Here is a 12,561-nt window from a genome sequence, read left to right on the forward strand (position 1 = left end):
CAAAAATCAAGTTTAGGCTGAAAGTGTCGTCCCTGATTAGCCTGTGCAGACTGTACAGGCTGGTCTAGAAAGACACTTTATGCACATGCATTTAATCCCCTTTTCACAGAGCGCGGCTCTAATTCTTGCTACGGTTGGTTAGTCTTCACAAAAGAATTATCCCTTATGATTTTAAACACAAGAGATCTAAGGTAAATGTCATGGGTACGACTTTGCTTCAAATTGGGTGACATACATGTTTTAAAAACCTCTCTTGTTCTTAAATTAAAGAAAATTAATGGGTTTCTTACAGTCTGCTGTTTCTCTAAAATCAAATTACAAATTAAAATGGAAAATGATGAGAGATCCAGTCTCGTTTAGTGAGGATCTAAATCTTGATTTAATGATCATTATAGTCGCCTGGAAAGACTTTGTGACACCTATGCTGACATTAATCACTATAAACATTATTTTGGTGTCAGCGGCAGAGGAAGGGATACCAAGTAAAAAAAAAATAACCGGCACCAAATATTGGGAGAGCTTAATGTAAAGGAATTCTCAGTGATAGGTGGTTCTAATTTTCAACTCTGACACTAGGGTATGGCTTCCACCCACAGCCTTATAATAATAACAAGCAAACTTGTTTAATGGATATTCTCTGCCAAATAAATTTTGTTTATGATCGATGGATGCAAATTCCTTGATATATTGTATAATGCTAAAAAAAAAATTAAGTGTAGGGTTTTTGTTTTTATGCATTGCAATTTTTATCCCCCGCCAGAGGCGGAGGGATATTGTTTTGGTGTTGTCCGTCCGTCCGGCTGTCCGTTCTCATGAATGATACATTGTGCAACTTTTTTTATGCCTAGATATACATTGTGTGTCTTAATTTCATTGTGCGACTAGTCGCACAATACATTTGCCCAAAGTTTGTCAAAATGTGTCTTGTGCAACTTTAAACCTATCTGGAGAAGTCGCACAACGTTTTTGTCCAAAATGTGTCCAAAGGATGTCCATGTAAAACTGTCTATGCGATGGACGAGACCGTAACTTTTATTTTTGCAAGTGTCCGTGAAAGTTTGAGCGTCTATATTTGAGGCAATCAGAAGCCTGTTTATAAAAAAGACGAGCCAATGAACACCAGGCTTTCTAATCGACGCATGCGCGTGCACCTGAGTTCTCCCGCGTGATGGACATGTGGCTTTTGTGTGTAGTGGGACTGTTTTAAACGTGGCAGAAACCAACATAACGGATTTATATTTTATAGAACCAATTATGTGAGGTAAGTTTCGTATGTTTTCTTTCTATATGTATAATTCATTTAGATGTTTTCTTTTTGTGAATGACTTATGGCACCCAGTTTAAGCAATGAAAACAGGAATAAATAAGGTCATTTTGAAATGTTTTATTGGCCACACAGTGATCGGGAAATGCAATATTTAATTTGTGTCTCATTTTTTTTACATCCAATATGCCATAAGCACAACTAATTTTAAAAGAGTAAACGCACATTGCTTTCAATAGTTGTTAATAATTTCGCTGTTTTTTCACGCGCACCTGCTCGTCGTTAGCAACGTTCAAAAGACGCCGCCATTTTGTTTGTAAACAATTTTGCTGCAGCAATTTTTTTTATATGGAAAAAAAGTAAAGCGGCGTTGTGGGGCGGCAGCCACCATAATAAGATTTTAATTAGATTAGACAAACTGTAAATGCCGAACTGGTCAAACCCGAATGCCAAAGTGGCATTTAATTACGATGCCGAAGTAACCAGGTGCCGAAGAAACTAGCTATCTGTCAATTGTTACCATTACCAGTGTGTCTTAAAATGTGGCTTTTCCAGGGAAACCATGTGTTGGCTGACTACATGTTTAAGTTTTACATCTTACGAGCAAATAAATGTGTATTGCTCAAGCAAAAGCGTTGATCATTACACTGTTTTCAGTGAAACATATTATAGGATTTTCTTATTTTCTTTTAAAGATGCATTGGCGATTATAAAGATTGCATAAAATGTGAAGTTGGATATCTTTTATTTGAACAACATTAATTGAACATAAAGCTAAAACAATTTCCCCTTTTTCTTGAAAACAATGTTAAATTCCCCTACATGAGGGCCCCCGTCCCTTGAAATGTTATTAGGGTCGTGTAATGATATCTAGGTTAAGTTTAAATCTGGGTAAAGTTTGTCACTAGATGAACTATTAAAAAAATATGAGTTTATAAAACAAGAGGAACAGAACTGTTTAGTTTTCTTTGACAGTGTTCATTTTGTTTTTATGTGAGTAGCTGGTGCATTGCTGCTATATAATTTGCAGTTGAAAGTTATTACTTAAATAAATATACATGTAAATATAAATTTTACATTCAACACAAACACACAATGTACTTGCATGAACATTTTGTTTGTAAATAACTCTGAGGTAAATGCAGGGCCTTTTTTCAGCCATATTTACAGCCTTGATGGTCGACCAATGCAAATACTAGAAGAGAAAATATTATAGTTATTGTGTTTATAAAATGTTTAACTTTTATTGGAATATTCAATGCTGGTTTAAGTTCTGTGCATTTTCACACTATGATCAATGTAAAAAATTAAGATGGTGCAAATTGATAAATAAAAGACTGAGTGAACTGTAATTTTTCCTAAGGATATAAAATTATCAGTTGGAAAGTAAAGCAGTCTTGTTGCTTTCTACAAATCAACATGTGTGGATAATACCACAGGATTGCAAATACAAACAATTCTTTCAAACTACTGATATTGAGCTGATTTTTAGCTTGGCTGTTTTTGGAGAAATACCGAGGTATTGTCATAGCCAGCTGATCGTCCGCTGTCTGCCGTCCGCGTCGTGCTAAAACCTTGACATTTGTCTCTAAAGTCAAAGTGCTTCAACCTACAACTTTGAAACTTCATTTGTAGGTGCACCTTTAGGAGTTCTATACGCAACATCCATTTTTGGGGTCACTAGGTCAGAGGTCAAGGTCACTGTAACCTCTAAAAAAAAAATTCTGACAATCTTTTATTTAAAACTGCACCCGCAGCCGAGCGTTGGCACCCGTTATGCGGTGCTCTTGTTTTAATTCCAGTGGTATGGGTAGTTTTACATTCTCTTGAAAAACGCCCTGAAATACTTTTATTGTGGGATTGTTTATTCGTTATGTATTTGGTTTGTGCGTTTGGGTAGAGCCACCAACCTTCAGTAACTTCCCAAATTTTAGGGTAGGAGTGTCCCGCTGAGACTTCCGAAATGTGACCCAACTCTGATAAAGTAGACCCACTTTGATACAAGATTTTTTTTAAAGCAGACCCATTTGTATACGACACTGTTGATAAAGTGGACCCATTTCAATACAAGAATTTTGATAAACTGGACCCATTTCAGTACTAGAATTTGATAAAGTGGTCACATTTCATTCTAGAATTTTAATCTCTATCATATCAATATTGTATACTTATTGAATTATGCAAATATTTATGTTGTTTTGATATATTATAAAGAGCGTTCTTACGTATGATTGGAAATTAATTGTTTTCTTAATTTGCTTTCAAAGCCTGTGATAACGATTTCATGATTCCACACATAATCAAAATTTTCTACAAAAAATATATAATTATTCATGATGTCACCATGGCAGAGTATTATTCCGTGTACACATGTAGCATAAAGTCGGTTATTTTGACAGTCGTCAAATTCCAACACAATTTTCATAAATCATTTGCAGAAACTGCACTTTTCCCGGCACTTTTAGATAATGTAACGATTTCGTCACTTAATTATGACGTATGTTAATATATGACGTCACAGTATCATCTTGTTCGATCAAGCAACATATCAAGTCAAGTTTCTGCATCTTTCTCGCTACTGATTGATACCCATTTATGTACAAGAATGACATTTATCATTCCCATTTTGATACTGATACTTTCAAATCTATATGCATTTATATACAAGCAAATTTCTGATTTCATTACCCATATCTATACTTAGATGCTCAAAACCATACCCATATTTATAATTTTAGTCGAAAAACACACCCCAAAAAATCGGCACACCCCTGTATACCGTATATAGGAAGTTTACCCCCCGGGTCTGGAGTGCACCTAATTACGTTCAGAGTTATTCATTATTCAAAGATTGAAGGGAGGTATATAGGAGTTGGCTTTAGATTGTCCATGTTAAGTTTCCAAATTATAAATTGGCGTCTGATATTATTTTAACACTTATACTTGATTTCAACAATAACTCACTTGATGATCAGTACAGTTACACACGTTATGGACATGACAGTTACTTAGATTATTAAAATTAAAGTCACACAATTTATGGACATGACAGTCACTTAGGTTATGGACGTTAAAGTCACACGTCACACCTGCGTTATGGACATGACAGTTGGCCAGTTTAATAAAATTAAAGTCACACAATTAATGGACATAATAGTCACTTAGGTTATGGACGTTAAAGTCACACACATTATGGACATGGCAGTTTAATAAAATTAAAGTCACACAATTTATGGACATGACAGTCACACAACTTACGGACATTACAGTTACTTAGATTATTAACATTAAAGTCACAAAATTTATGGACATTACAGTCACTTAGGTTATGGACTTTAAAGTCATACAAGTTATAGACATAACAGTTACTTAGTTTAATAAAATTTAAGTCACACAATTTATGGACATGACAGTCACTTAGATTATGGACAATTAAGTCACACAACTTATGGACATTACAGTGACACAACTTACGGTGATTACAGTTACTTAAATTATTAACATTAAAGTCACACAATTTATGGACATGACAGTCCCTTAGGTTATGGACAATTAAGTCACACAACTTACGGACATTACAGTGACACAACTTACGGTCATTACAGTTACTTAGATTATTAACATTAAAGTCACACAATTTATGGACATGACAGTCCCTTAGGTTATGGACAATTAAGTCACACAACTTACGGACATTACAGTGACACAATTTACGGTCATTACAGTTACTTAGATTATTAACATTAAAGTCACACAATTTATGGACATGACAGTCACTTAGGTTATGGACGTTAAAGTCACACAAATTATGGACATGCCAGTTACATAGTTTAATAAAATTAAAGTCCCACAATTTATGGACATGACAGCCACTTAGGTTATGGACAATTAAGTCACACAACTTACGGACATTACAGTCACACAAGTAAGGGACATGTCAGTTACTAAGTTTATTAATATTAAAGTCACACAATTTATTGACATGACAGTCCCTTAGGTTATGGACAATTAAGTCACACAACTTACGGACATTACAGTGACACAACTTACGGTCATTACAGTTACTTAGATTATTAACATTAAAGTCACACAATTTATGGACATGACAGTCACATAGGTTATGGACAATTAAGTCACACAACTTATGGACATTACAGTGACACAACTTACGGTCATTACAGTTACTTAGATTTTTAACATTAAACTCACACAATTTATGGACATGACAGTCACTTAGGTGATGGACGTTAAAGTCACACAAATTATGGACATGCTAGTTACATAGTTTAATAAAGTTAAAGTCACACAATTTATGGACATGACAGCCACTTTGGTTATGGACAATTTAGTCACACAACTTACGGACATTACAGTCACACAAGTTAGGGACATGTCAGTTACTTAGTTTATTAATATTAAAGTTACACAATTTATGGACACGACAGTCACTTATGTTATGGACGTTAAAGTCACACAAGTTATCGACATGACAGTTTCATAGTTTAAAAATTAAAGTCACGCAATTTATGGACATGATAGTCACTTATGTTATGGATAAATAAGTCACACAACTTATGGACATGACAGTCACACAAGTTATGGACTTTCCAGTTAATTAGAATATTAATATTAAAGTCACGCAATTTATGGACATGACAGTCACTTATGTTATGGACAATTAAGTCACACAACTTACAGACATGACAGTCACACAAGTTATGGACATGACAGTTACTTAGATTATTGACATTAAAGTCTCACAATTTATGGACTTGGCAGTCACTAAGGTTATGGACAGTTAAGTCACACAACTTTTGGACATTATAGTCACACAAGTTATGGACATGACAGTTGCTAGATTGTTATTAAAGACACATTAGCAATAGGGATAAAAAATACACTAGTGATGTAGTTCATATACACAAATCATGCCTATTAATGACACAAAAAGTCATATAATCAAATATAAAAAAAAATCATTTCAGTGGCTTTACAGAAACAACCAAAGAACTTTGAGGCCTTCTTAAATGATGTTCAGTATTACAAACTGACTAAAATGAATTGAAAATCCACAACATTTACTGCAAAGTAACACGTTTTTAAACTATTCATTTTTCTTTGATTTCAATTCAAAATGTGTGTACAAACATATTAACAATTTTGGCTTTACCTATACGCATAATGTTTGTGTATGTGATTATTTTCACCTTTTCTGTGTTTTTGATTTTATAATTCATTAGTCTGCACATCATTGACCGAAACGCTGGCATTTTATTATTTTTTGTTAATAATTTTATCCCTTCAAATCAGAATGTAGGTCAAGATACATCACCCACAGCCAGTAAATAGGTGTGCTCATCATCAGGTCAAGATACATCGCCCACAGCTGGTCAAGAGGTGTGCTCATCAGGAGGTCAAGATTCATCACCCACAGCCAGTCAAGAGGTTCGGTCTTCAGCACGTAAAGAAACATCACCCACAGTCAGTCAAGAGGTTTGGCCATCAGAACGTCAAGATACATTACCCACAGCCAGTCAAGAGGTTTGCTCATCGGCAGGTCAAGATACATCACCCACAGCTAGTCAAGAGGTTTGGCCATCAGCACATAAAGATACATCCCCTACAGCCAGTCAAGAGGTTTGCTCATCAGAACGTCAAGATACATCACACACAGTCAGTCAGGAGGTGAACCTTAGGAAACAACTGCAACATTGAGCCAGGTAAAGATTATATCTTGTACTTTGTGGGTTTGGAACTCATTTAAATTTAACAGTGGATTATTATGCTCGGATCGAAGGATCGGGGGTATATTGTTTTTCGCCTGTCTGTCTGTCATTCTGTTGAAAACTTTAACCTTGGTTAAACTTTTGCAATAATGAACAACTTTTGTAATATTGAAGATAACCACTTGATCAAATAAATGGCTTCAAAGCGTCGTTGAAACTTTAACCTTGGTCATATCTTTTGAAATATTGAAGATGGCAACTTGATATTTGGCATGCATGTGTATCTCATAGAGCTGCACATTTTGAGTGATGAAAGGTCAAATGTCAAATATATGGCCTCAAAGCGGTGCAATAGGGGTCATTGTGTTTCTGACAAACACATCTTTTGTTTATTTTATTTTTTAAGCACAATACACAATTTCTTAGACTTATGAATGCAGGAACTTTTCTTTTATGCCAGAATGACTTTTCACCTTCCCATATTAAATGAATTACACAATAACAAGCCTTCCTATCAGCCCAAAAAGTAATGAGAACCAAAGTGCAGTTCATTAAACAATGATTGATGATTGCAATTTCTGATCATAATATTATTTTCAGGTGATAAACTTGAAACCAAACAAGCTACAATGGCTGTGTAGCCACCTGGGTCATACAACGAGAGTGCGCTTGGACCACTACAGGCAAATGTCTAGCTTCATTGAAAGAGTCAAAATCAGCAAAGTATTGCTGATGCAAGACATGGACCTTACAGAAAAGTTTGTAGGAAAGAGCCTTGATGAAATTGGGAGCATTCCTTTTGAAGGTATTTTTGATGATTTTTAGCTCTGCTGTTTTCGTAGAAAACCCAAGTTATTGTCACAGCCAGCTCTTTGTTCGGCGTCTGCTGTCTACCGTCCGCCTGGTGCTAAAACCTTGACAATTTGCTCTATTATCAAAGTGCTTCCACCTACAACTTTAAAACTTCATATTTAGATGCACCTTGCTGAGTTTTACATGTCACACCCATTTTTGGGTCACAAGGTCAAAGGTCAAGATCACTGTGACCTTCAAAAAAATTAAAATCTGACAAGCTTTCATTTATTCAATACTGCATCCGCAGCCGAGCGTTGGCACCCGTTATGCGGTGATCTTGTTTTAATCAATTATAATTAAATTAGATTCAGTGTTCTAATGGTATAAAAATTATAAACTAAAAGCACATTTAACTATTTAATATAATGATTGAATAATAAAAGTTTTGTAAGTACCAGATTTAGCAGTTAAATGCAAAATGTTAAATGTTTTTCTAGGACAACACATGTATGTGTATATTTTTCTTTCATAAATGTCTTATATCTAATATATATATATACATTTTCTTAGCACTGATTTTGACTAATTGTTGATGATTAAGTGATTTGATATTGGTCTCAACTGTTATTTTACCGAGGGCAGTCGTATTCGCCCAAGTCAGAGGGCCAATAAGACTGACCCGAGGACAAATAACAGGGCCAATATCAAACACTTACTTATTAATGATGTTATTTAAATATCTACATGTATGTATAACATTTCACATTTACTTTCTTATTTAATACTAGAATAGATTCAGACTGACTTAAAACAAAATGGCATTACCCGGAGTTTCTTGCTGAAATCTATATTATTGTTTGGACCTACCTTATCAGCCAATCAAATTATTAAATTTGCAGGCTGTATATCTATATCCCTTTTCAGCCCATAGTGGCCCTGCTATAATGTAGACTGTTGTTTTATTGTACATGGCAGATGCTTGATTATGAAATTGATGAAAATCCGATAAATATGTAGGTGCATTTACTGTTAACAGTACACATTATAAACAGTTGATGAATGTTTTCAGACATTTTAACATCTGGTCCAGAGACATGTTGTAATGAAAATAGAGCAGAAAGTCAAGCAGAAGTCGATGCTGAGCACACAAGTCTTGATGCCCCAGATGGCTATGGGTAAGTTAAATTAAAAAAAAATTGAAACAATGTACTTTAATATCCCAAGTGTTTTCCAGTGTTTTTACTTTTCTTACCTTTTCGAATGGCTTTCTAAGATCTCAGTACTACTTTTCAGCGCACCTGATTACAAAATGCTCATTGTGAGCATAGAGAAAACTCATTTTCTGATAGAGCAAGAACTAGGGCTTAGATATTTGATATGAATCTTGTCTTTTAGACAATAGGTTGCGTTTTGGTAATGTTTTGGAAATTTATGCTGAACAAGCTCATCTGAGAAGACCAAAATAGCAGAATCCTCGGTGTCCTTTTGATTTAATTATCGCCACTGTAGTGTGTGTTGTCAGAAATAAGGACTATACATTTTGTAATAAGTTTTGAATTAGTGTTGCTTGCTTCTATTTGAAAAATATTCTTTGTAACTTTTTCAGAAGCATGGACGAAGATGACCACACTATATCAAATGGAGATGAAGAGGAATTTGAGGGAAAGAGAAAAAGGAAGCCCCCCCAAAAAGGCTGCAAACGTCAGAAATTCACAGAGGTAGAAACGGAGGAAATAAAAACTTACTTTAGTGAATATCTAAAAAGTGGAATTTGTCTGCGGAAACAGCAGGTTGAAGATGCCAAACAGAAAAGTCGTAAGAAAACTGGGAAAATATGGAAAAGGTCAAACGACAAGATAATTAAGAAAATAAGTGCAATGAATCATAAGAAAAAATAAAAACATGTTGTTTACTACCGGTACTCGGATGGAACATTATAAGAATACCTTCGAGGGACATTGAAAAGTTCATGCAACAGTGACTTGGCAAATATGGGTGATGTTTGTATGCAAGTGGTAATTTTTGTGTGTGCATTTTATTTGTTGAATTGAAACTTTACTATGTATATGTCTAAAGGTGGAAAAGAATCTGGTATATTATCAAACGTTAAAAATGCTAATACAAAAGCTTAGATACAATATTTACTTTTTGCTTCATCGATGCTTTTGGAATGTACCTTATTTATTTTCTTATATACCTGATTCAGTTTACAAATAATTTAAGTAAAGTTTAAGGTATATAATTAAAACACATGTTATGAACATAAGGTCACAAATGAATTTTAGAAGCAAGCTCTATTTGTAACTACTTAGGAAGAAACATTTTTCCAAATAGATTCTTTTTTCTCCTGTGGTTTTTCTTAGATTCACAACTTTTGTTATTTAAAAAAAAAGAGATTGTGTGTCCTTTCCAAAAGTTGCTTATAATATGTAACTTAAGCTGCCATATGTATGGTCCAAACTTGAAGAAAATGTTTTGGCAAGACCAATATGGAATCTGGGCCATGTGGGTCCAAAAGCTAGAATGTGTTCAAAAATTTACAAAAATAATTGTAAATATGCTTGAAGACACATTTTTGATCCATTTTTTTTTCAAGATAATATCAAGTTTGACAAATCTTGAGGAAACTTTGTAAGAGTTGTCTAGACATTTTTAGTTTAAAATTGTTAGTTTAAAATACATTTGCACACACCCTAAGCATGTTTTTTTGCTATACAGTTACTGGTTTGTAATATTTTAAAAGGACGAGGCAGTTGAATAAAACACTGACAATTAGTTTTTTCTGATGGGAATGTTTACCAGTATGATTGGAATAATTTTTGTCATGCCGCTGGGATTGAGCTCAATATAGTTGCCACAATTGCACTTGCGTGTCTGTATATACGTTTGTTTAGGTTTTGGGTCAGGATTGCTTGTCCAGAATGTATCGCCCTTATGCATTGACACTTTGTTTTTAAATAACTTTGCATAATTGTTAAAACACCATGAGCCGGTGTGCATCACGAAAGATCCAGGTCTCTAGCTCAAAGGTCAAGGTCACACTTCAAATATCGTCAAATATAAATCCGTTGCATGGGTTCTGCGAGTTTGACAGTCCCACTACACAAAAAAGCCACATGGTCCAACACGCGGGTGTACGCGCATGTGTCTGTTAGTAAGCCTGGTGTTCATTGGCTCGTTGTTTTCATCAACAGGCTTCTGACTGCCTCAGATATAGTCGCTCAGTTCGATATTAGAGTTCAAAGGTCAAAAATTAGCATTATACACCTTTTCCGGTCTGTATCTCCCTTATGCATTGACACTTTTTTAAAAGTAACTTGGCATAATTGTTCAACACCATGAGCCGATGTGCAACACGAAAGATCCAGGTCTCTAGCTCAAAGGTCAAGGTCACACTTCAAATATCGTCAAATATAAATATGTTGTATGGGTTCTGCGAGTTTGAAAGTCCCACTACACAAAAAGCCACATGTCCAACACGCGGGTGTACGCACATGCGTCGATTAGAAAACTTGGTGTTCATTGGCTCGTCGTTTTCATAAACAGGCTTCTGATTGCTTCAGATATAGTCGCTCAAGTCGATAAAAGAGTTCAAAGGTCAAAAATTAACATTATACACCTTGTCCGGTCTGTATCTCCCTTATGCACTGACACTTTTTTAAAAATAACTATGCATAATTGTTAAAACACCATGAGCCGGTGTGCATCACGAAAGATCCAGGTCTCTAGCTCAAAGGTCAAGGTCACACTTCAAATATCGTCAATTATAAATCCGTTGCATGGGCTCTGCGAGTTTGACAGTCCCACTACACAAAAAAGCCACATGGTCCAACACGCGGGTGTACGCGCATGTGTCTGTTAGAAAGCCTGGTGTTCATTGGCTTGTTGTTTTCATAAACAGGCTTCTGATTGCCTCAGATATAGTCGCTCAAATCGATATAAGATTTCAAAGGTAAAAAATTAGCATTATACACCTTGTCCGGTCTGTATCTCCCTTATGCATTGACACTTTTTAAACAAATATTTCTTGTTGGTTTTTGTCAGGTTTTTTTAATTATTAATTGTGTCTGTGTGCAAACAGGATACCAACTTTGCTTTATTGACACTGTGCTCGACAGGCATCTAGTTCTAAAGTTCATGTCATGTGTGTGTATAGGTAAATGGAGATATATTTTATACATATTAACTGTCTATACATGTTGTAAATAGGATTTATACCGAGTCTGTAGAAGAAATACGACATTCAATTTCAATATTTGTTTGACTTTCCCTAGGTGTTGTTTAGCTCAACTTTTCAAAGAAAATGAGAGCTATTGTACCCACCACGGCATTTGCTGTGGTCAAATTTTTATACGCCCGTATAAAATACGGGACGTATTATGTGAAACCCCTTGGCGGGCGGCGGGCGGGCGGCGGGCGGCGGGCGGAAGGCATCACTTTGTCCGGACTCTAATTCAAATTGTATTCATCCGATCTTCACCAAACTTGGTCAGCAGTTGCATCTAGTTGATATCTAGGCCAAGTTCGAATATGGGTCATGCCGGGTCAAAAACTAGGTCATAGGGTCAATAAGTGCATTTTCAAAGGGGCCACTTTGTCCGGACTCTATTTCAAATTGTATTCATCCGATCTTCACCAAACTTGGTCAGAAGTTGCATCTAGTTGATATCTAGGCCAAGTTCGAATATGGGTCATGCCGGGTCAAAAACTAGGTCATAGGGTCAATAAGTGCATTTTCAAAGGGGCCACTTTGTCCGGACTCTATTTCAAATTGTA

The 12,561-nt window shown here is 35.4% G+C and overlaps 2 protein-coding genes across 2 annotated transcripts in view; both read left to right on the forward strand.

Moving 5' to 3' along the window:
• Positions 1 to 12,561, forward strand: part of LOC127847086 (uncharacterized) — a 177,818-nt gene that overhangs the window by 37,331 nt on the left and 127,926 nt on the right. The gene's annotated exons all lie outside the window — the stretch shown is intronic.
• On the forward strand, positions 6,387 to 9,906 carry LOC127847085 (uncharacterized). The gene is made up of 4 exons (XM_052378684.1): positions 6,387 to 6,984; positions 7,591 to 7,795; positions 8,855 to 8,960; positions 9,392 to 9,906. Exons 2-4 carry the CDS (start codon positions 7,678 to 7,680, stop codon positions 9,681 to 9,683), a joined length of 516 nt encoding a protein of 171 aa, XP_052234644.1. The 5' UTR covers positions 6,387 to 6,984; positions 7,591 to 7,677; the 3' UTR covers positions 9,684 to 9,906.

Source organism: Dreissena polymorpha, chromosome 10 (assembly GCF_020536995.1).
Source record: "Dreissena polymorpha isolate Duluth1 chromosome 10, UMN_Dpol_1.0, whole genome shotgun sequence".
Lineage (NCBI taxonomy): Eukaryota > Metazoa > Mollusca > Bivalvia > Myida > Dreissenidae > Dreissena > Dreissena polymorpha.